Source organism: Sylvia atricapilla, chromosome 1 (genome assembly GCF_009819655.1).
Source record: "Sylvia atricapilla isolate bSylAtr1 chromosome 1, bSylAtr1.pri, whole genome shotgun sequence".
Taxonomy (NCBI): domain Eukaryota; kingdom Metazoa; phylum Chordata; class Aves; order Passeriformes; family Sylviidae; genus Sylvia; species Sylvia atricapilla.
Window position 1 is genome coordinate 83,300,693 of NC_089140.1, and position 22,603 is coordinate 83,323,295.

Below are 22,603 nucleotides of genomic sequence, written 5' to 3' on the forward strand. Positions count from 1 at the left end.
CACCTGTAGATACAGCTGCTTGTATCTACAGCATCTTACATGACTGATTTTATAAAGGTAAGGTATAGAATGGTAATAAAATATTAAAAAGCAAGGCTAAGAAATGTGGACTTTGGGAATATTGTGTCTGTATCTTTGCTAAGGCCCACTTTTACATGACTTGTTCTGTGCTGTGTGCAGGTGTGAAGGTCTCAGCAGGGGAGGGCTGCAGGAGTGGCCTCCATGGGGCAGGGCACAGCTGGTTCCAGCAGACCATGGAGCAGATGACTGTGGCCCAGGGGACAGCCCATGCTGGATTGTTTGGTGGGCTGGTTTTCCAGTGTCACATTGGCTTGTGACCAGTTCCATAATTTCTGTTAGAAGGAAATTGCCTTGTTTCCAAAGGACAATCCTAGTGATGCTCTTAAGAGGTCAGTCTGGTTTCACTTGCCATTAGCAGGTGATGACCATTTCTGCCTCATCAGCTTTTTCCCTTACATGTGTTGGCACAGTTTTCTGCAAATGAAAATGCCCCGGGGGACTTCATACAGCTCTGAAACAATTTAGCTAACTCAAATCCAAGATGCACTGAGAGCTTGAATTGCCTTGTTTATTAATAAGACCTGACTTCTCCAGGACTGCAATTATTTACCTTTAAAAGAAACTGAGATTGTGCACCCAATGTTGCTGAACCACAAAACCAGAGTCCTACATTTCTTCTTCCAAAGATCAGCCAGCCAAAAAGAATAAATAATGAAGTACATAGGTTTCTGCATACACTAAACAGATCCATTAAAGTGGATTTATCTGCACCATTTCCCTTAAATTACAATCATGCCCTATTCCTGTGCAATTTTCTGTATTTTGTGAAATTATGTTCCTGGCAGTCACTGTGTGGTGGCACTTTTACAGAGGGTGATGAAACTCATCTTGGGCTGACACTGCAAGTCCTGCTGGCCCTGAGCTCTGCAGCAAAGTCCAAAGAAATGCTACATGGCTGAAGAGAAGGTTGTGTCACCTGCATCATTACTAAAACACAATAAACTTTACCTAATGCCCTTTCACTATTTCTGTGTGTTTCCTTAAAATCCTTTTTTTTTAAAAAATCAGCATGTTCATGTAATTCTTGTAATGAATAAATGAATAACCTAAAAATTAGGAGGAAGAACAACCTTGTCTGGTTCCAACTTTTATGTTTGACAACTTCCATTTTGCAGGAGACAAATGCAGAGGCACGGGACTTTTGTCCCAGTCCTTGTTACCTCAGGAGGAGCTTCATTCTCTGTCACCATGTGGATTTTCACTGGTCCTCCCTGTAGAGCACTTCCATTAAAATGTGAAAATTCAGACACAGAGAAGAGCACAGAATGCTCACACAGCACACCAGAGTAATTCCCAGAAGAAGACAATTTTAATCATATATAAGGCATTTATTAATCCTTGAGCAACCCTTAATTTGACTAAACAATTAAAATTCTCAAGTGTTTCATTCACTTGACTGAACAATAAATTTAAATAAATGTTTGGAGAGAGCAAAAATCTTACCTACTATGTGTTTATACCTCTCCAAAACTGAACTTGTAGAACAGACTTAATCTCATAATCTTTGCCCTAGTGGCACAAAAGTCAAATGGTTTGGACCACCCCACACATTTATTATTACAAAATAATCTAAAATTTTATTTTCACTATTTCAAAAATGAAGATAAATTCCCATACCTGAATTTTATGTCTCTGCAAAACAATTTCTAATATATATCAGACTTGACAAAAAACTATGAATATATTTTGAGCTATGAATAAAACTGATTCATTTGTTTAAATCAGGATGAGCTCTAAGAAATTCTAAGCCTTCCAAATTATTCTGAATTCAAGGCTCACGGTAGTCTCCTGGGCTCTGTAGTCTCCAAATGTCTTTTAAAAATGCTGGTTAAACAGCATTCCTCCAGTTTCAGAGAAATCTATGGAAGAGCAGGTTTTAAACTCTGCATTTTCCCTAACAGGAGAAAAAGTTCTTTAGAAAATTGAAAATTAAGCACAGATAGCAGAGCAGCCAGTTCTACCACACTGACAACAGAATCCAAAGGAAAAAATCTCCATTTATTTCCTTCCAGAGGCAGCTCTGCTCAGCCAGTGGGCAAGGACAGATCATGTGAATAAAAGCCTGTGCATTCTGTCATGCCTTAGGTATGAATGCCAACACAAGCCAGCCAGGAATTTTACCACTGATACATGAGGACTTTTTAAGGAGCAGTGGAACCTGGGAGGCGTTGGGACATGGGATTTTTCCTTCCTGACCACTAGAGCCCAACACTCCTCAGAGTAAGGCATCTTCCATCTTCATTTGATGGATGCAGCTGCTGCTGTTTATGCTTGGGGGTCCAGCCAGGAGCAAGGCTGAGCCCCTAATCCAGACCAGTGCATACAAACACACCCACACACAGACAAGGACAGAGAGGGAGCAGTGTCTTTCCCAGCACACACACACACAAATGCAGCCCCACAAACCACCCACAGCCCACCCTGTCCTCAGCTCCAGCCTCACAGCACCGAGGTCACCAGTGTGTGACACAGCCCCCACACTCCCCAGTTTCACAAGGACACCTCACTCACAGAACCTTCAGACACTGCCACAGGATTTAAGTTTATCAAATACCCATGCCCAGACTCTGGGCACCTTTATCCTGCCACTGGGGGCTCTTCCCAAATCCTGTTTTTTCTCCTTGCCAGCTTGTCCAGCCTTTAGTTTGGCAGTCAGTTTTGGATCCCTACAGCACCTGGTTGCCCACACTGGCTACCCCACAGCTGGACCCAGATCCTAAAGCCCCTGTGACCCATGGCCTCTTCTCCACCTGCAAGTGTCCAGACCTCCCAATAAAACACCCCCACACATGCTGATGTACCACAGAAAGCAAAGTCAAGCAGAAAATCATCAAAAAAAAGTGTTTAATGGGAAGCTGGGATTAACTGCAGTGATGAGTCAAAAGACTGTCAGACAAGAACAATGCTCAAGACCTTCATCTTTTGTCCCCTCTTCCATTTTTCCATGCAAGTCCACATCCACCTCCACCCTCTCCTCCCTCTGCTCCTGTCTCCACCCAAACAAAGCACCTCTAATTACTCTTCCTCATCCATCCCAGCTTTGCAATACCCCTACCCAAAATGGGTATTTCTGCTATTACTCGAAAGCCTTACTGATACAGCATGGGTGGACCTTGCAAGATTTCCCCAATATTCCTTTCAAATATTTGTGAGGTTTGATAACCTTCTCCTTAAACATCAGTGAAATCTTTCCATCTCTCCCAGCAATCTGTAAATTCTGTCAGCCTCTCAATGCCACTGCTGTTCAGCAATTTCTCGTATCATGACCAGCAGTTCCTCACGGTTTTTTCAGCTGGCAAAGCCTCAGCCAGAGGCTGCACAGCTGCCTGTACAACATAAGGAGGTTTAATTCCAGGACAGAAACAAAGTGAAGTGCAGATACACTAAATTGCCACAGGTTTAACAAGCGGCAGTGCCGAAGCCCTGAAGGGTTCCTGTCAAACAGCTGTGATGCAGTTCATCTGCCACAGCCAAAGGTCTGGTTCCAGGTTTCATAGAGCTCCAGGTCCTTGGGGGACACGCTGGGCCGCACCGTCCTCAGGGCACTCTCAAAGTCCAGGATGAGATGGGCCGCACCTGGTCCGGCGTGATGGTCGTGATGTCCATAGGACTGCAGGCTGCGGATGGGGCCCAGAGAAGCTTCCCGACAGAGCTGTGTCATATCTGCCCCCGAAACCCTCAGATTTCTGACTAAATGGATTCAATTTCCTCTTCATTCAGTAGAGCAGTGCTCCTTATGCCATCAGCCGGTTGACAATCTGCTTCCTGGCGGAAGCCTCTGGGAGAGGGATGTACGTCTCTTCACAGTCTCCTTCTGGCAGCTTCATCAATTCCTGGGGGGGTCGATTTGTTGCTCCAACCACTAGGATACGATCTTCAGAGGAGGTTGTAGCCGCCATCTAACTGCACCAGGACTCAGTTTTTATTCTTCTGGAGGACTCGTGCTCCCCCTCTCCGCGCTGGGACAAGAGGGAATCGATCTCGTCGATGACAGATCACTGCCAGGCTGCTGGCAAAACCGCGCCACAGCGAACAGCGCCCGCACCATCTTCTCCCCCTCGCCCACCCACTTGGAAGTCAGGGAGGAGGCGCTGATGCTAAAAAAGTTGCTCCAGACTGGCATGCGATGCACTTGCCTATGAGGGTCTTGCCAGTTCCAGGGGGGCCAAAGAGAAGAATTCCTTTTGGAGGACGCACGCAAGCCAGTGAAGATGTCTGGTCTCAGCATGGCCACCACACGATTTCCTTTAATGGTAGCTTTGGCAAACTCCACTCCAGCAATGTCATCCCAGCTGACCGGAGGCCCGTGGTCCATGATCTCGTGCATGATGAAGCTCATCATCTTTGGTTCTATGTTCTTCAGCCGTTCATCCCAGGCAGCGATGGGTCTGATGATTCCCCTCCATGAGGTTTACAACTGTGCTCCTCCATTTTCACTTCCATCTTGTTTGGAACTGGAGGCACAAACTTGCTGAAGGGACCCCCGAGACCTGCCTGCACCCCAGGGATTTTTTTACACCTCCATATGACGAGATGGGCGTACGCTGGTTTTGAGATTTCTTTTGCTGATCCATCCAGAGCTGTTCCTTTGCAGTTTTGAACCCAGGAGCACTGCTCTCTTCATTTCTGTTTCTTTGCCCTGAAAAAACCATTCGTTTCTGTAGAAATGGAAGCCTGACACGGAGCAAGGCTAGGAATAGCTGTGCTGCATTCATCAGCCAAACCATAGAATGCTTTTCTTTGCCAGAATTTGCAGACCAGGCAGGTACAGCTGACTGGTTGAAAAGAGAAAGTTTTGTCCATCACAACAGTTACCTAACATTTCAGAGAACTACTATTAGTAGCTTCTTTACTTCCAAAGAGCGGAGTTGCCTGGAAACCCGGATGAACTGTTTGCTTAAGGAGGCTGAAAGCGGCAGGAAGTGTGTCTGAAGCTTTGGTCACAGGAGGCACACTGCTTTGATGAGACTTGGAAGATGAGGGATGCCCAAGAAGACCTGGTCCCTGACTCGCACCTTTTGCTGAGCCAGCACTGAGCTCAGTCTCCCCGGCACTGCTGAAGACATCGAGTTTAGGAAGAGTTGGAGCAGTGGAGGCACTGACCCCTTTATCAGCTCGTACAAGGGCATCTGCTGGTGCCATCTGAGAGCTCTGGAAAATTTTGCCAGCCTGCATCCTCTCTTGCACACACTTTAACTGAAACACATTATCTGTTGTCAAGGCAGATTGCCACTTGTCACTGTCACTTTGCTGACATGTTGCCAAAGTCAAAATGTTTTCCGCATAGTTGTTCAAGCCAGTCTCCGCGTTGCCAGAGTCAATAATCGCAGAGTATTTCTCCACGTACTTCTTGAACAGGTTGGCAGCACAGGCCTGGAGATCTCGGAGTTTGCCCATGCATACTGAACACGCAGCATCTTGGCACGGTATCCATCTGCCTTCTGCCCGGGCGTGCAGGTGCCAGAGGTGACAGCAAAGTGACTTTCCTGCCAGTCGCTCAGGTGCACGGCGCTGGGGGCAGGGGCCTCCATCGCCGACACTGCAACAGACAGAAAATACCTGCAGCTACAAAATGCCATTTCACACCAACTGCACCAGCTGCTTCCCCCCTTTCCTAAATACTTACACAGGAAAAATCACATTATTTTAACCAAGAGAAACAGAGCAGGAGGTCTCACAAGCTACTTTATCCAGTCTGGACACTTTACACTTTTCAAAAAGCAACCAGCTTGTGGTGCAAAGGCATTTAGGTTCTCTTTTCTTCCTTATCCACAGAAAGAAAAAAGTGGGAAAAAAAAAAAAAGAAGAAAAAAAGAGTTTGCTTCTAACCAGAGGTCTCCTGGGGAGGTAAGTAGGCTGCAAAGAATGGTAACAGATGGCCAAGCGAAAACTGGCCTTGTTAATGAAATCACCAGGGCTTTCATTCTTATTTGACAGAATATGGCACAGTGCAGCAGAGGACCGAGGATACACCACTGTCAGAATGATTTCAATTATTACAGTGATGGTAATAAAAATGAAACAATTAAGCTAGTAAGTAAAATTGTGTGCAGTGTCTCCAAGGGGAGATAGAAATGGAATGAAAAATCCTGAATGTAGCAAATTTCAGATTAAGAAAATATTACAGATTAACAGCAAATGTGCAAAACTACTTCTATTTAGAAGGCACTAAAATGCCCCCATTTTACACCTTAGAGAAACAAAGCTCTTGTGTGTTTAAAGCAATGCTTGTTTCTCAATTTCAGAAAGCAGAATTTAAACTCCTTTAGTGCTGGAGGTTTTTTTAGAAATAGGAGAGGTGACATTTGGCTCAGGAAGAATATTTTGTTTGACTTCAAGTGATTTGCTCACATTCATGATGTATCTTCTTTCTCTGCAAAGTATCATGTCCATACATTCTGCACCTTCCCAACAGAGTAAGAGTCAAGCAGCAACCTTCTGGATCAGCTGTGAACTGTGTAGGAGTGCAGATGAAGGTACAGGTGCAACCTTCATGTCAGACTGGGGACACAGAACTGAAGGAATCCAGGCTATGTGGGAGTGTCCTCCCTAATTATTTGCAATATGTCTGGCATCAGCATTAGACAACAGAGAGCACAGTATGATTATTGCTCATATGCTTATATGGTTACACACATGATCAATAACAAGGATGTAAATCATTTTGGTTTGAATTTTTTTTTTTTACTACAGCCCAAATTTGTAAAGCTGTTTAGAAAAGTCAAAATACATTTTACCTGCAAATCCAGCACCTCAACAAGCAAATCAAATTAAAACAAACAAAACCACAAAAGTAAGACTCTCTCTGAAAAGGTACTGCCAGCTTTGCAGTGTGGGAAGTCTAACTTGCACATGGAGAATCTGATACAAACTCACATCATCATCCATAGCTGAGCGAGAGGTGAACAAGACATAAAAGGCTGCAGCCTTTCAGTTCTTTTCTCTAAACAGCTGTCACTGTGCAAATAATTTTATTTGGTAACTGTTGAATCAAAAATATCTTTAGTGACATAAAAGCGTAAGTTCAGGAAAAGTTTAATAGTATGTATTTGCCCCCATAAAATACTTCCATAATTCAGAACATAAAATCTCAAGTTCACCACCACTTTCTTAAGGATTCAGTGGCCACCTTCATAGCACTGAGGGAAGGTCATAACAAGTGAAAAGTGGTAACCAGTTTGAAATTTCAGTTTGATTTTCCACAGAATCCCAGAATAGGGAAGGTTGGAAGAAACCACAGTGGGCCATCTGGTCCAACCTCCCTGCTCAAGCAGGGTCATCCCAGCACACATGGCACAGGATTGTGTCCAGACAGTTCTTGAGTATCTCCAGTGAGGGAGACTCCACAGCCTCTCTGGGCAACATGCTCCAGTGCTGTCACTCCCACAGGAAAAGTTCTTCCCCATATCCAGGTGGAATTCCCTGTGCCTAAGTTTCTGTCCATTGCCTCTGGGCACCACCAAGAAAAGCCTGAACCCATCGTCTCGATGCCCACCCTTTTGTTATTTATATACATCTTAATCATCGTCTAGCATCACTCCCTCCCCCTAGCCTAATCCATATTAATTGTCCTCACAGCCTTTCAACTTCTCTCCAAGAGCGTCACACGCACACACGTTCCGCCAGAACTGTTCCCAGAGGGGGAAATCCTTCTTGGTGTGCACGCCTGGAGCTGGGCTTGTATCCGAGCCCTGCCACCAATGGATCTGGCACTCGGCTGCGTGCTCGCCTCAGCGCGGGGCGGGCGGGAGCCGCCGCTGGTGCCGCTGCCTGCACACGCGAGCACACCCGCCCCTGCGCTGCCCTCAGGCCAGGAATCCGGCCGGGAAGCCGCCCGGGCACGGCTGAGCCCTCGCCGCCCCTAGGCAGCCGGCAGCATGCCCCTCAGCTGAGGAGCGCGGGCCGGGGGCGGGCGGCCCCTCAGGGCACGGCAGTGAGGGCGGCAGTGCGGCCCGCAGCCCACGGCCCGCTCCCGCTCCCGCTCCCTCCCGCTCCCGCTCCCTCCCGCTCCCTCCCCCAGTCCCGGCCCCGCCGCTCCCGCGCCCCGCACCCACCGGCCGCCGCCGCCTCCGCGAACCGCGCGCGCCCGCTCCCCGCCCGGCCCCGCCCGCCAATGGGATAACAGCGCTCCGGGAGATGCAGCCAATCAGAGGTCGGGAGGCCGGGCCGAGCCGGAGAGGGGCGGGCTCGCTGCGTCGACGTCACCCGCAGCGCTGGGAGGGACGGCGCGCGGCAGAGCGGCCGCTCTCCATTGGCTGCGCCTGAGGCCCGCGCAGTCCAATGGGCGCTGGGTCCGTGCCTTGGGAGGCGGGGCCGGCTCCGCACCGAGCGCGGCGCGTGGAGTGGCGCGCGCGTGCTTTGTGGGGGGCCGGCGGGTCCTTCCCCCGTTCCCCCGCCGTGTTCCCTCCCGGAGCCCTCCGTCCCCTCGGCGTGCTCCCTTCGGCTCTGTCCCGTGTCTCCTCGGCGTGTCCCCCCCGTCCTTCCCGAGTCCCTCCCCCGTCTCCCGCCGAAGCCCCCGCCGGCGGCACCGGGCGTTCCCCCGAGTGCCGGTGTCTCGGCTCCCGCGCCTTGCCAGCCCTGCTCACACGCTTCGGTAAAATCTTTCTGATCAAGGCTTGGTTCCTCAGCTGACGGTCAGAGCAGCCGAGAAGGGAGAGGCTGGAGGATGTAAGAGGCTCTTTCATCTTTTTTGCCTGTACAGGCCATTTTCAGTAGCAGTAGCAGTAGCAAATGGAATCGTGCGGCTTCTGTGAGGCAGGCGAGGTCTTCACCTTCAGTTCGGTGACTGAAGGAGCAGAAGTACTGTGGCTCTTGCTGTGTCAAACTCGACTTTGGCTTCCCGAAACGGCAGGGCCGGCCACCTCCCATCAGCGTTCCCCAGCTGCCCGCTGTGTTCCTCTCCTGGCAGTCAGAAAGCTCTCTTTGCTCAGCTCCCAGGCAGCCGCGCCAGTGGCGTCCCGGGCTCTGTCCCTGGCGGCAGCCCCCCGTGCAGGACGGGCTCCACAGGAGGCAGGTTCCATCAGTGATGGCACAAAGCCCTAGCACTAACCCTAGCGGTGACTTCGCAGCCAGTGGTGGGTACCTGGCCCTTAGGCACATGAGCATTCGGCCTCCACGGCCACCGACTCCATCTCTACCCCTGTGGCACCGGCTGCGGGGCCACCACGGCTACCACGGCAATGTCAGAAGGGAATCACTGTCAAACACTCCCGAAAACAACAGTTGCTGCTGGGGCCTTTTTGGGAGAACAGCTCTGACAAGGACAAGGTGAATGACACAGTTTTACAGGGCAAAAGATGGTGGTCCATGTGGAAGTATCCCGTGAACGGAGTGAGGTGGTGGAGTCCCCATCTGGATCACACCAACCCACGTTGAAATTAGCATATCAATCTAGAGGCAAATTAACACTCTAAGCTGCAGTTACACCTCTGGTATTAACAGAGACGCTTCTGTGTGGGTGAACATTTCATTTCCCGTGAGGAATCTTTCTGCAGTTACTGTCAGGTTTTTGATATACATCAGGCTTGTTATGCCATTAGTGCAGACAGCACATTAAACTGTCTGTGCTGGTATGCAAGCTATCATCTCAGACCCAACTGGGCTAACATTCAAATAGTTTGTGACGCTGCTGCCATCAAATTTTTCCCAAGGCATGCTTGCCCGATTTCCCCGGGATTGCACAGAGGAAGGGAGGAAAGCAGCCGTGGGGAGGCAGGCTGCAGCCAGGCAGGACAGATGCCATGACCTCGTCCCTGTCCTACATGATGGCACTGGAACTGCAAGCCAAAGCCAAAGCTGGCGGGTGTCTCCAGCGGCACATCCAGCTGCAGCACTGTGCAGAACTTCGCAGAGGGGTCAGCACTGGCCCTGGGCATGGCCAGGTATTTTTCAGACTCTTGCTGCTGAGGAAGAAACTTCCTGCAGGAAAATTTGCAAACTCCCATTTGCAAAGTAATTTGAAGAACACATTGAAAAATAGTCCTTGGTGGTGAAAAGCAGGGCACTGGCTTGGTATGAGTGGGGAAGCTGGGCCTCTTACAGTGCATCTGGCATGAATGAGACCAGAAAAGCTTAGTTAAGTACAAAGAGACAACAGCTGTAGTTTTGTTTCTGTTTATTAATATTGCCAATTAAAACCTATATGTCTGTTCAGTATGTTTTGGATACAGATTTTAAAGGGAGTCAACAGCTCACAAATTATAATTAAAGCATTAGACTTCTGATTATTTTTCCATTTAGAACATACAAACTCTACATGTGCTACATAGATATTATCCATTGATGGTTATTTAACCTGCCCCTACCAGCCACTCTAGTCTTCAGGATTCTCAGTTTTATTTCTCATTTTCTTCTATCTTTGAGCAATTCAAGTTTATACAACTCAAGGTTTAGACTGCTGTTGTAAGGCAACTTCAATGTGAGTACTACTCATCACATATGGTAACATTCAACAACAACAAAACAGCCATGAGCAGAATCTTGGATGTAAAGGGAAGAAAAAACTAAAAATTAATAATTATAATGCAGTTCAGAATATATTACCAATACTTTCATAAATATATTTCTAATATTTCACCACCAATAATAAAATATATTTATAATCTGTCATTAAGAATGCAAGTACTGTACTCTGCTAGTTAAAAAAAAAAAATAAATTCAGGTTCCTAAAAGTAAAAGTCAGGCTTTTTCCCTCCTTCTCTAAAAGCTGAGTCTTGCTTGAGATATGGATATTCTACTAAAGTACAGTTCTGGGATTTTGTAATTATTTTTCATATCAAACAGTATTCATCAGCACAGACTGTATTAGGTTTTGCACACAAGGCACAATAAATCCAAGTTAACATTAACTATTCATAAATACAGTGTTTCTCACTTACAGATATGTTGTAAAGCTACAGAACAGAAACAGTAGTTACTTTCTTCTTTCAAAATATTCCTTTCAATTCTTCTTCTTGAGTTGATTACATAGCCCATATTTCCTTTTCAGATTACATAATGTTAATAGTCTAAGAAGGAATTATCCCATGAAGAAAAGAGGGTATGAGAGAGTGAATACTATAAAGGCCTTCAATAGTTACATATTCAAATCATCCTAGAATTTCAGAAAAAAACAGAACTGTGAATTTCAGGTTTTTGTACTAGGGTAGCCATGGGGAAATGTAATTCCATGGGTCTCATCACTGCTGTTCATTAGCCTGATTTACTTATGTCATTTCTTTAAAAAAAACTCAAAAACTAACTTCTACTCCAGCTATATTTCAAATTAGCCTTTATCTTAAATTCTTTGCCAACAGGAGTTTTTTGTATATGGACAACTTCTAAAACTGATACCCAGGTACTGAAAAATGTTTAATTGAATGTCAGTTTTGGCAGTATTTTCCCATAAGTGTCTAAGGGATCTATGTCTAATTCTGGGCTGTTGGGGACATTTGACCTCTCCTAGGTCTGGGTGTGCATCCTGCCTGCATCCCAGTTTTAGAGCAGTTTGAGACTTACACAGGCAGGCATCATTCATCTCTGCTCAGGTTTCCATGGAGCAGATTTGCAGCAGAATCTTCTTATGTAATAGCAGTGCCTTACCTCATGCCTTTCTTTCCCAATACTTATTAGTCAGATTTTTAATTTCAATTATAGTCACCTAAGCCCAAAGCAACTCCATTTAATTTCAGTGGAATTATCCTGGATTTACTCTGTGATAGCTTTGATCCAAATCTGGTTTTTTTTTGGTTTTTTTTTTTTTGGTTTTTTTTTTTTTTTTTTTCATGGACCGACCTGGTTATATATTTTGCATTAAAAAATACTGGTCTGTCTCACAGAGCAGATGTAATTTTTCTTTGGCTCCAAGATTCTAGAGTTTTCATAATGTAAAAGCTGTAAAATTGTATCAATGTGGAAGATATATGTTATGGATGAACACTGTTTTCCAGGTCATGAGATCTGAATAAGGTTTAAAAAAAAACAGTAACAGAGAAAGGGAACAACTGCCAGCATTTTCCACTCTCTTCAGTCTACCAATCTATTGCATTGTGCTACTACAGAGAAACTAAATTTCTTATTGGTTCTGATGAAGAGAATGATGCTATCAAAATTTCTGACACTGTAGCTGACAGTAGTGTCTTGTGTCAGTCACCCACTCAAATATTTCTGGGTTTTACCAAATTCACTGGTATCCCTTTCTTCATCTGTTGCCTTGGAAATCAGTTCCTCATGTAAATAGTAATCCTTCCTAGTTTGCACCCCAGAAGTGAGAGATTAGGAAAGACAGATGTAGGAGCAGACCACGTTCCAAATTAACTGTCGTGGTCCATGTTCCCTGGTCTACTTGCAACTTCTGAGCCACAGGAAGTATACTTGAAAGAGATGGAGGAAGAAAGCTGAATAATTGTGCATGTTGCTCAAGAGGCTTTAGAAGTTAATATGGGCATTAAAAGGAAGATTGAAATGCAAATGTACAAATTAATCCTACATATTATTTTTCTTTTACATAAGCAAATAACTGTCTGGATTTATGTTTTTTAAATGGCAAAAGTACTTCTTGACTTGATATTGTTCTGACTTTCCCCTCTAACTTTCATTTTAGCTCTTTACTGTGCCTGTCTTTGACAGGATGACACATTAATGGTTTGTGCCAAATACGTGTGATTTGACTTTTTCAGAAAGAGGTTTTCCAGTATTTTCATTTTCCATTCATGACTGTTAATGAAAGAAAACCACTGATGGGGGGATCACAGCTGATTTTGGGGGTTTGTTCTCTTACTTCCTATTTTTATTGTCATGGTTTACTCATTTGTTAGCTAATTAGAGAAACTAACATTTTTGACATCACATTTTTAAGCACATTTTGCCAAAGATTTATTACACCATGAAGTAATCAAAATGGTAGCCATAAAAACAAATCAACTCAGTTTCACAGAACATACCTTACGGACTATTTTCAAGTAATCACTGCTGATAATAACTTGATTAAAAATACAGAATACCAGGTAGCACATGGCTTTTGACAAAACTCTTCAGGAGGAGCTTTTCAGGGACCTCATTATGAATGATCATTCTGGAAACCAATAGCCAGCATAACCTATTTTCTGGAATTTGACAAAATGGCTGTTTTAAAAAGCAAACCATTTAGGGGGAAGTAGAGAACCTGCTAGAAAGATGATTAGTAATCAGTTAGTGCTCATATTCCTGGGTCTGGATATGCAATGAAGGAAGTCTTGAAGTCCTTTGTCCTTTGTTCATTTAAAAAATTACTGCAGCAAGTTTATCATGACAAATAACAGTAACATATTTAGAACCCAAACTAAACTTCCCCAAATTGGGCTCCTCCTGCAGTCATAGTAATGTTAAATTGATTGGTTAAAGCAACTCTTAGTTTCATTTGTGAAGGAAGGAGGGGACGAGCTAGAGGTGAATGGGGACAATGGAGGGAGCACCAACCCTTCCATTTCCATTGCTTGGTTGAACAAATGCTCGGGACTACAAACTCTTAAGAAATGACAGCTCAAGTCTCCTTGGGTATGTGCATCCTGGAAACAGGCAAGATGAAACTACAGTATAGAGAAGGAATGACTACGTTGAGTTACAACTCAACTTGCTGGCAAGGATTTTGCTACTGCAGCTGGGCTATATAACAACAGGTTTTGTACTTTTTTCCTTCATAGTTTGACTTTCCCACCTGCACCTAAAATAAAACTTGGCAACACAGAGAAAGCCAGTTAATTACCTCATCTACACATATACTTCACTGCTGTTACTGCTGGTGGTGGTTTTTCCCCCATGTTTTCAGAAGATCAGTTGCCAGCTGTGAGATGTGCTGCCAGGCAAACTTGATGTGGGTGGATTCCACCGTGCGGGAACAAATAGCAAAACGTAGCACAAACTTCTCTCGCAGGTAGCACGGGACCAGATGGATCTTCTTGGCATCATTTATGCTTTTAAGAAGTGCCTCGTTTAGTTCATTTGAGCCCTGAAATCATTGTAATTCAATGGATATGCAATGAATTTCAGAAACAAGTCTGGAAAATGTAAATCCCACCAAGCAGCCAAGCCCAAGTAGCACGAGTAACAAAGAGTCACTTTCATGTCTCTCAGTTCTTTGCCATCAAAGGATCACAAAAAGATGATGATGTAGGAGAGAAGTTTTGAGCCACAAAGAGATTTAGGGATTACCTTCAGTTTAGAAGCAGTGTTCACACTGGGGCATTTGTGATAGCTGACTGCCTTTTTGTGACCTAAGGTCATGAGCTATGTTAAAAGCATTCATTATCTATTCTTGTTATTACATTCTTCTTGGACCTAATCAAACAAACACAGGAGGAAGTTTTGCAGTGAACTACACTAACATTCCTCAGTTAAGCATGGCTGCTGTGAGAGATTCTTTCGATTATGAAATCTTACCCTTAATTAAACAATTTTTAAGGTAATATATCCCTGGCATAAATGGGTTTTATATTATCAGTGGAAACCCTAACAAAGTATTTGCCTCAAGTTCTATAGAAGCTATCCACCACAGAATCCATCAGGGGAGCTATCTTAGGTGTTGCACAACATTTACTCTTTATTACACTGGTGGTAACACACAATTGCAAGAGATTCTGGGAGCGTCTGCATTTTTACCACAGTGTCCCTTACTGAGCACTGACTGGAAGAAGAGTCGCAAATGGACAAATTCATCTATCTGTTCAGCAGCACTTGTGTTGCTGTGGCAGCACTGGTCTTCTTGAGGACATCCTGACCAGAAAATACCTTCCCTCAAATCTGGGTAATTTTGACTTTCCTGATTAGCCTTTTCCATATAAAACCAAAGCATAAAGTAGACAGTTTCCCATTGGCAGCAAGGATAAATGTATCATTCGCACATTTTTAGATCATATTAAGAATTAAGAGTTAAACCCAAGTCAAAACGTTGTTCTGTCTTAGCACAAGTTGTTATGAATTTGGTGCAACATCCTAAAATTCATGGGTTAGCCTTACTCTTCTAGGAGATATTTGTGACTGAAATGCTCCTAACTAAGAAAATGGACTAACTTTGGTGTTTTGCAAGTCCCCACCTATTACAGGTCAATCACTGGCAACAATGATGTCCTGCTTTCTTATCAAAGGTAATGCATTATTAAAATCCTCGCCTTTAATATCAAATGCACAGCACTGACTTTCAGGCAATACAAGCGGTTATATGATGTTAAGTTGGCAGGGGTGAAGGGAGAAAGGAGAGAGATTAATTTATCTTTCTTCTGTTCTACTCTCACAGCTCCACCTTAGGGCTGCTGTGACACTCGGGTGTCATGTCAAATTGAAGTTGGTAGTGACTAATCCTCTCCCAGAGCTTTGAGAAGGCAGCTTTGATTGAATCTGTGAGCTTCAATAAGACAGCATTCTCACCCCCTTGGAGAAATTACTAGCTTGACTTGTATTCATCTGCAGTCATGACAAGGAGGCCTAAAACTAACCCTTTGGCATGACATATTTGATGAAATAATTATAATATGAAAGTCATAGGTAATTAGTCCATTTGCTCAACAGTGTGAAAGGCAAAAAATTAAAAGCTATAGCTAAGCAAAAAATTTAAAAGGGCTTCTCAATAACAAAGGAAATAAGAAAAAATATTTCATACTTTTACAGCCATGCAGCATTATATAGTTCAAGTCCCCTGATCTTTAGTCTTACTGTAACTACATTAAAGTTACAAATATTCTGCTTCTGAGATGTATCTCATGTGAATTATAAAAATGACTAAAATATGACTTCAAAAATAGAAATATTTTTGAAGGAGTGATATAAAAAGCAAATAAAGATGTTAAAATAGCTATAAAAAACTCCAAATTTGAAAGCTTGCTAGTTTTGTTTTTTTTATAAATCAGGTAGGCAAGAAATGAAAACACTGCTCTTTCAACACTGGTTTTTGGTCTAATCAGGCCTTTATTCTACAACTTGTCCAAAGGTTTCTTAGCTAAGGATCCAATATTTACCTCCTATTGTAAAATTTTCTTTCCCTTTAGATGTGATCTCTTCCTTTGAATCATGAGGGACAGGAGAACAGATGTAGATGAGCTACTGGTCTGATCAAAAGTGACAATTCCTGTGTTGCTATGCTCTATTTCACCAGAACTGTTCCTTCAAAGTAAATGTAAAGCACTGACTAACAGCTGTGTCTGGATCTGCAAAACTAGTGTTTGCTTGTTCCATGTGAGAGAGCAGACTGCAACCAACATTTTGTTATTGAGCAATAAAAGCCACAGAATCTATCCCTCAATATCTTTCAAAAGTTCTTGTTAGAAAAGAAATTATATTTGTGTTTCGATTGACTGAAAAAAACTACATTCTGTAATGTGCCTGATCCCTTAAACACCAGCTCTTTTTAGATTTTATTTTAAACATTATCAATTCGAACAAAGCCATTTTCCTATTCCAGATGAATTCACCAATACTTTATTATTTACTTGTTAGCTTCTTCAGCCAGTTGCATCAAACTCAGGTAACTGAATGACTGAGAAAAGAATTTGTTAAAAATAAACTACCCAGAAGGAGAAAAGATGTGCTTGCAAGCCTTCAGAAAAGCTAAAAGCTCATCTAGGTATCATGTTAACTAGAAAACACTAGTGTTGTTGTTATTGTTGCTTGGTGGTCAGATTCAGTGTTACAATCCAGTCCTTTGCAGAGGCTTTAGCTGCAAGCTCCTCTAAAAAATTACTTCTTTACCTAAACTGAGATGTTGATCCCCCTTTTAATGTCTGACTAAAACAAATGAGCTCTCCCAACTACTGCAGTTTTATGCTCCAAGTACAGAATGAATTTTCTAGTTTCTTTTGGGCAAGGTCTGGATATCAACGAACATGGCACTTCGAGAGATTTTGGGGAATAAAAGGCCGAACAGGGCAAAAGGATCATGTTCAGCAGTAAAAAGCAGACCAGGGAAGCTGTCTTCCCATGTAACCTGTTCATAAATATCTTACTTCAATTTTCCCAGTTTGACTGTAGAATTTTATAGCTGAAAAAACAGTCCTTTATAAAACAATAAAAAAGTGTTTAGTGCTCTGATTTTCATCTATGATAGTAATTTTTAAATAAAATAGAATATTAAATATATACACATAAGCAATTAACTTGACAAGAAACAAGTAATACACACTCATCATATTCAGAAGTCTAGGGAAATATATTAAAACAATCATCTCGATCAAAGCTCATCACACATAGAATGAAAGTAATTTTGTATGACTGGTTAAAACATTTGTTTGCCTTGGCTCTATTGTTCTACACCTTAATATGCTTTAATTTCTCTTAAGCTTTTAAATCAGTTTTAATAAAAAATGTCTTAACCTTTTTTCTTTCATCTGCTATGTTCTAAACAAACTCATTTTATTTTCCTTAAAAAATAAAACAAGTGTATTAACTACAAAGACTGTACTCAACTGCAGGTTATGGTGTTGCTATAAACCCTGACAGAAGAAATAGGAGATCTCAGCTGCCTTACCTTCAGCCGGAAGCAGACCAGTCCCAAAACAACCTCAGCACAGATCTCAAACCTTTCATCCTGAAGGACTAAGTGTTCAAATTGATGCGACAGTCTGATGTGCTGAGAAGAGAAAGGGTATCTATATTGAATACATTTGATTCACCAAGAGAAAAGGTGTGCTGAAGTATTTTCCATTCCTATGCTCTGTTCCTCCTGCTGATGTGTGATAATATTCACATATTGCCATCTGCTTGTGTTAACTTCCATCCCGTTTATGACTTCCAGAGACCATATGGAGCCATTGCTGTATTAGCATCTCAGTCTGTCTTAGGCAGTGCTGGTGTACTTCTTGAGACACTTTAACACAATTTGATATGATACCATATTAAGAGTAAATAATTTTAATATTTCTCCTTTAGGTTTTATACCACTGTTAGTTTTGGCTAGGAATGGCTAAAGAATCCAGAAGTCATTAGAGGGAAAGGGGGCAGTGCACAGATACACAGGGAAAAAAATTGTCACAATTACAGTGAAAATTGAGCTGGAAAGATACACCTTTTTAGAATAGTTCACTTAATACGAGAAATCTGTGAAGAAAGAGTGAACTTGCTCACTGTTCTGACCTGAGTGCTCAGGTTCAGTTGAAAAAAAGCTGATGGCAGTGTAATCAAGCAAATGGACAGCAAATCTTAGCAAACCTGTTGAGAAGTTACTGAGGCAAAAAAAGAATGACACTGGACACCAAGCCAGAGCAATTATTTTGCAGTAGATGGAACAAAAATTCAAATGAGTAGGAAATATACCAAAAGACATACTAAAAACCAGCTGGGAAATCTTTACATCAGCCAGTGATACTTGCATACTGATAACATGTTTTGCTTTGCTTTCTTCTTTCAAAAGTAAAAGCATTTTCAAAAAAACCAACCCATATCCTCATAAGGTACCTGTAGTACTTTACCCAGTCCCCCTCCTACTGTTTTTATCATTAGCTTAGTATTCACTATCTTAGAAAAAGCCAACCAACCAACCAAAAAAGGTAAGACCACAACAGCAACCAGCCATCTGAATTATAGTTTGTCTTCATGCAATAGCCAGTCTATACCAAAAATTATCCGAAACATCTAAAAATCATGTTTAAAGATTCTTCAGCTTTTATAAATTTAGGATTCCAAATAACTTTACAAAAATAAACAACTAAGCCTATACTTTTGCACTTTGACTTTTTGTAAGTTCAAGCACAGCCATTAAGCAAAAATGAAACATATCACTTTGGGTCAACGTTAAATGTGGAATGTTTCATCTCACAGGAACTTCTTACAAAAGAACAAGGCAAAACAGAAACTTCACAAAAGGCAAAAAAAGCCAACACATTTTGCAATCTTAATCATAGCTTTCTGGTGGTTTTTTATTTCTTAAAATAGAGAAACATAGTTTAGATTGAATCAAAATATTTCTTCAAAGCCCTCATACTGGGCTTGCTGTACCCTACGCAACCAGCCAGTTTTCCTGTTGTTACCACTTCTGCTCTGCTGTTTGCACATCCATTTATCATCTCCCTCTAAAATTAGCCTGAAAGCTCTTTGAGTCAAGAATGAGACCAGTAAAATTCTCAATCCCTTCCAAGGCATTTGAATGTTCTGCTAATATGAAGAGCATGAATTTACAGCTGTGAAATCCAACCAGAAGTATCTGCATACATACAGATATTTGTATGCACAATAAGTGTGTGAAAAGCATATGTGAAATAGGCACACGTATTGTAATGGTCTTTTACTGTCTCCTCCTATCCTCAGATTCTACAGCTTTAACCAAACTTGTCTTTTACTCAGCTCCACAAAATTCTGAACTGCATGTACCATGCCTTGGAAGTCAAAGGCATAAAACACATCATGTTCAGTGAGACAAGAATTTCTCAACTGTCCAGCTGAATGTAATCACCAGTTGAAGTTAATCAAAATTTATCTGGGTAAGAATTGAATAAGGCAAACATTTGAGATCTGGATTACTGTGAGAAATTTATACAAGAAAACTCCAGACCCAAGGCGTGCATTTTATAGCAGGTACTTATGTCTACTTTTTGAACTAAATCATTTTTCAGGAATTTGAAAGAAATATAAAGCTAGGGGAAATATAAAAATTTTAGTTAAGTCACAAACCAAAATTCTAGATGTATTTTGCATTCACGTCTGGATGCAAATACTTTTATCCACAGCAAGTCTTAACAAACAGCAATAACTGGTAAAGACACTGGGGGGCACCAAGCGTTTTAGGTTTTACTCAACAACTGGAAGGAGAGAGTGGGGATTTAACTGGAGTTTCACGTGTATAGCTTTGCCTAAACATACTTAACCAAGGCCCTGCACCTTTGAACCATGAGCTATTATCCTGAATTGCTCTTACAAAGATTGCTGCAACAGTAAAGTTAAATATTATTAATCCTGGAAGTTCAAGTTCTGTAGAATTGCAGGGCATTTAGGTGTCACACGTGGCTCTCTAAGTCCAAAGCTGTACCCACGCTCTGGACATGAACATGGCAATAACTCACAGGAGGACACGTGTGGCTTTAGTGCTTCAGCTTTTCAAGACAGGCAGGTACCTTGTGAAAATAAATTCCTGTTTAGAAAACTACAGGCACTGAAACTGAGGATAGGAAAGAAATAAAAGACTGACTCAGTTTTCTGCTGAATGTGTACATACCAAGCCTGACCTATGGATATCTGAACCCTCCAAGTGCTTTTGATCTTGACATCTGTGTCAAGCTGTGTCCCTAGCACCATTAACTTATAGTTGGCATTCAAATATTGTTTAACTTTTCAAAATTATTTTATCTAGAGGTGTTTGTGATTTAACAAAAGTGTGGACATAGGCAAACCAGCTCATACACTGTTTCTAAAACTACCATTTGAGCAATTGCTTCATCAGGTGGGTTCTCAGAGTGGAATCACATGGACTGTGCTAGTGTCCTGATGTATCATGGTATATAGGAACAGAATAACAGTTCTTGCAGAGCAGTTTAGCTGATTGAAAAAAAGAAGCCTGTAAGGAATTGTTATGTGTCATTATTATCACTGGTAAATAACCATAACTCTTCTGCGGAAGAGTGAGAAAGGAAACAAGGGATCTAGTTATTTTGGTTATTCTGGATTAAAGGAATACATAATGAATAATAGGAGCAGTAAATTTGGGAAGCACTAAGATGTGGTCCTTATTTTAAAAAAATCTATTTTTCTATGTATGTCTGTGAGTAAGTAACTATAACAACAACTATAACCATAACTATAACTATGTAACTAAAACTATTACTAACTGTAACTGCTTCTGCATTAAAGTGTTCAAGCTGAATTTTAATTTTTGGGTAATGCCTTCAAGAGCTAAATTAGACTGCAGGGACCTTCTCTGAAGCATCAGAGTACATTACTGTGTATATGCAGATAAGCATACTGGCCTAGTCTTGATCACTTCATATTTTTTCTCCTATAAATTTCACTTGTCTGCCTTAGCCTGCATCCCACTACACTGAAGGGAAATGCTGTCTTCTTAAGAGTCTTCTTAACAGCCACTTGGACTGTGCCACTCTCCAGTTCAAATACTGTCATCTCTAGTATTGCTGTTCTTTACAGTTCCAGTTTCTTGGACTCTACTGTTAATTTTTAATGGCATTCAGTATCCTCAGTACACTGATTACTTCTCATCCTAAGGAGGATTCAGCTGAGTCACAATGTTCATAGGTATTGCATACAAAAACACACTAACTCCTAAATTTCTTAAACTACTTCTGAGCCCTTTGAGAGGACTTGAACCAACAAAGGAATAATAAAGAGATGGTCAAGTGGTTTGCAAATGGGCCATTTACAAATAGGCCGTTTGGATTTCACATTTATACAGACTCTGAGTGGTTGGCATCAATTGAGAAGACTGTTGTTCTTGTTGAGTTTGCCCTCTTTTCACATCTCTGTGGCTTTGGGACTTACCTCCAAAATTTATATTTGTCTCTCCCCACATCCTTCAAAGATGACTATCCTTCCCTTTACTGCTGCTACAAACCCTACACTTTGAAACAGATTAATATGACATGTTATGTGTGAAAAGAGTGCATAACTGGAATATTTGGAAAACAAAAGAAGTTACTGTATCTAAATCCAAGTCACACATTCTCATCTCCTGGGAATATTTTAGTTTCGAAATGTCATCCTCAAGCAAATGCCAAGTTGCAGTGGTTATCCAGTAATTTTGATGTAGACCTTAAGGCTGCAAACACAACAAACACATTTTCCTTAAAATTTACTAATAAAAGAGGGGGGGAAATAATTTTTGTGAGTTTATGTCAAGAAAAAAAGTTTGTGAAGAGATATCTATAGATGTCTTTGGTCTTCCACATAGAAACTTGCTAACATACAACAAATAGGAAAGGTTCTTAAGGATCTGCAGTGGTTTTTCCCCTCTGTGCCTTGTCAGAAGCTCATCATTATTGAAAATCTCAAATCCCTTTGTGTGTATCACCAGGCTGCACAAAGGAAGCCTAACTAGAAATATATAAACACTGCACAGATCTTCCTAGAGTTTTCCATAACTTAGGAGCAAATATAGGCATCTCGTTCCCCAGATTCCAGCCCAAGGAGCTGCTTCAAACCTCTTCTGCCTAACTGTGTTACCCTTTCCTCGGGGCAACTCCTTAATAACACAAGAGAGAGAGAGAGAGAGAGACCACTTCTTCTTGCTTCCCCAGCTCCAGCCCCTCGGCTCTCCGCTGGAAGGTTGCAGTACCTGCCTCTGCCACTGTTCCTAGGTCTCTTCTCATTCTACCTATATCCACTCTATCACCCACTCAAATGTATCTGCAAATCATCATATGCAGCTTCAGAAACACTTCTGGCATCTGCAGGGCTTCCCTTAAAAGCCAGCTGAAAGTCCCAAGTACACAGGAGACAGTTCCAGCCTGGGACTGCCTTGGGCAGCAATGGGAATATAAAAACTGTTATTTGCAAGATGCTACAACATGTTTAAAAGAAAGTGGCTTCTCAAGGCCAGGCATGGGGATGAACAATGTTAGAGTTCAGCTAACAACTGAAG

General features: G+C 42.3%; 2 protein-coding genes across 2 annotated transcripts in view; both read right to left on the reverse strand.

The window, feature by feature from the left end:
- Positions 1-3,084: 3,084 nt before the first annotated feature.
- On the reverse strand, positions 3,085-5,858 carry FIGNL1 (fidgetin like 1). The gene is given in 18 exon segments (XM_066326850.1): positions 3,085-3,642; positions 3,645-3,687; positions 3,689-3,753; positions 3,756-3,816; positions 3,819-3,885; positions 3,887-3,912; positions 3,915-4,076; positions 4,079-4,188; positions 4,191-4,272; positions 4,274-4,455; positions 4,458-4,497; positions 4,499-4,582; positions 4,584-4,727; positions 4,729-4,823; positions 4,826-4,873; positions 4,876-4,899; positions 4,902-5,459; positions 5,462-5,858. Coding segments are annotated over 18 exon segments (2,094 nt in total). The 5' UTR covers positions 5,661-5,858; the 3' UTR covers positions 3,085-3,538.
- Positions 5,859-12,908: 7,050 nt separating this feature from the next.
- The window catches only part of DDC (dopa decarboxylase), a 52,070-nt gene continuing 42,375 nt past the window's right edge, over positions 12,909-22,603 (reverse strand). The window contains exons 13-14 of the mRNA XM_066326863.1: positions 17,552-17,653; positions 12,909-14,044 (exon numbers count right to left, since the gene is read on the reverse strand). Of these exons, the coding sequence (XP_066182960.1) occupies positions 13,829-14,044; positions 17,552-17,653 (318 nt within the window). The 3' untranslated portion in view covers positions 12,909-13,828. The remainder of the gene's footprint in view (positions 14,045-17,551; positions 17,654-22,603) is intronic.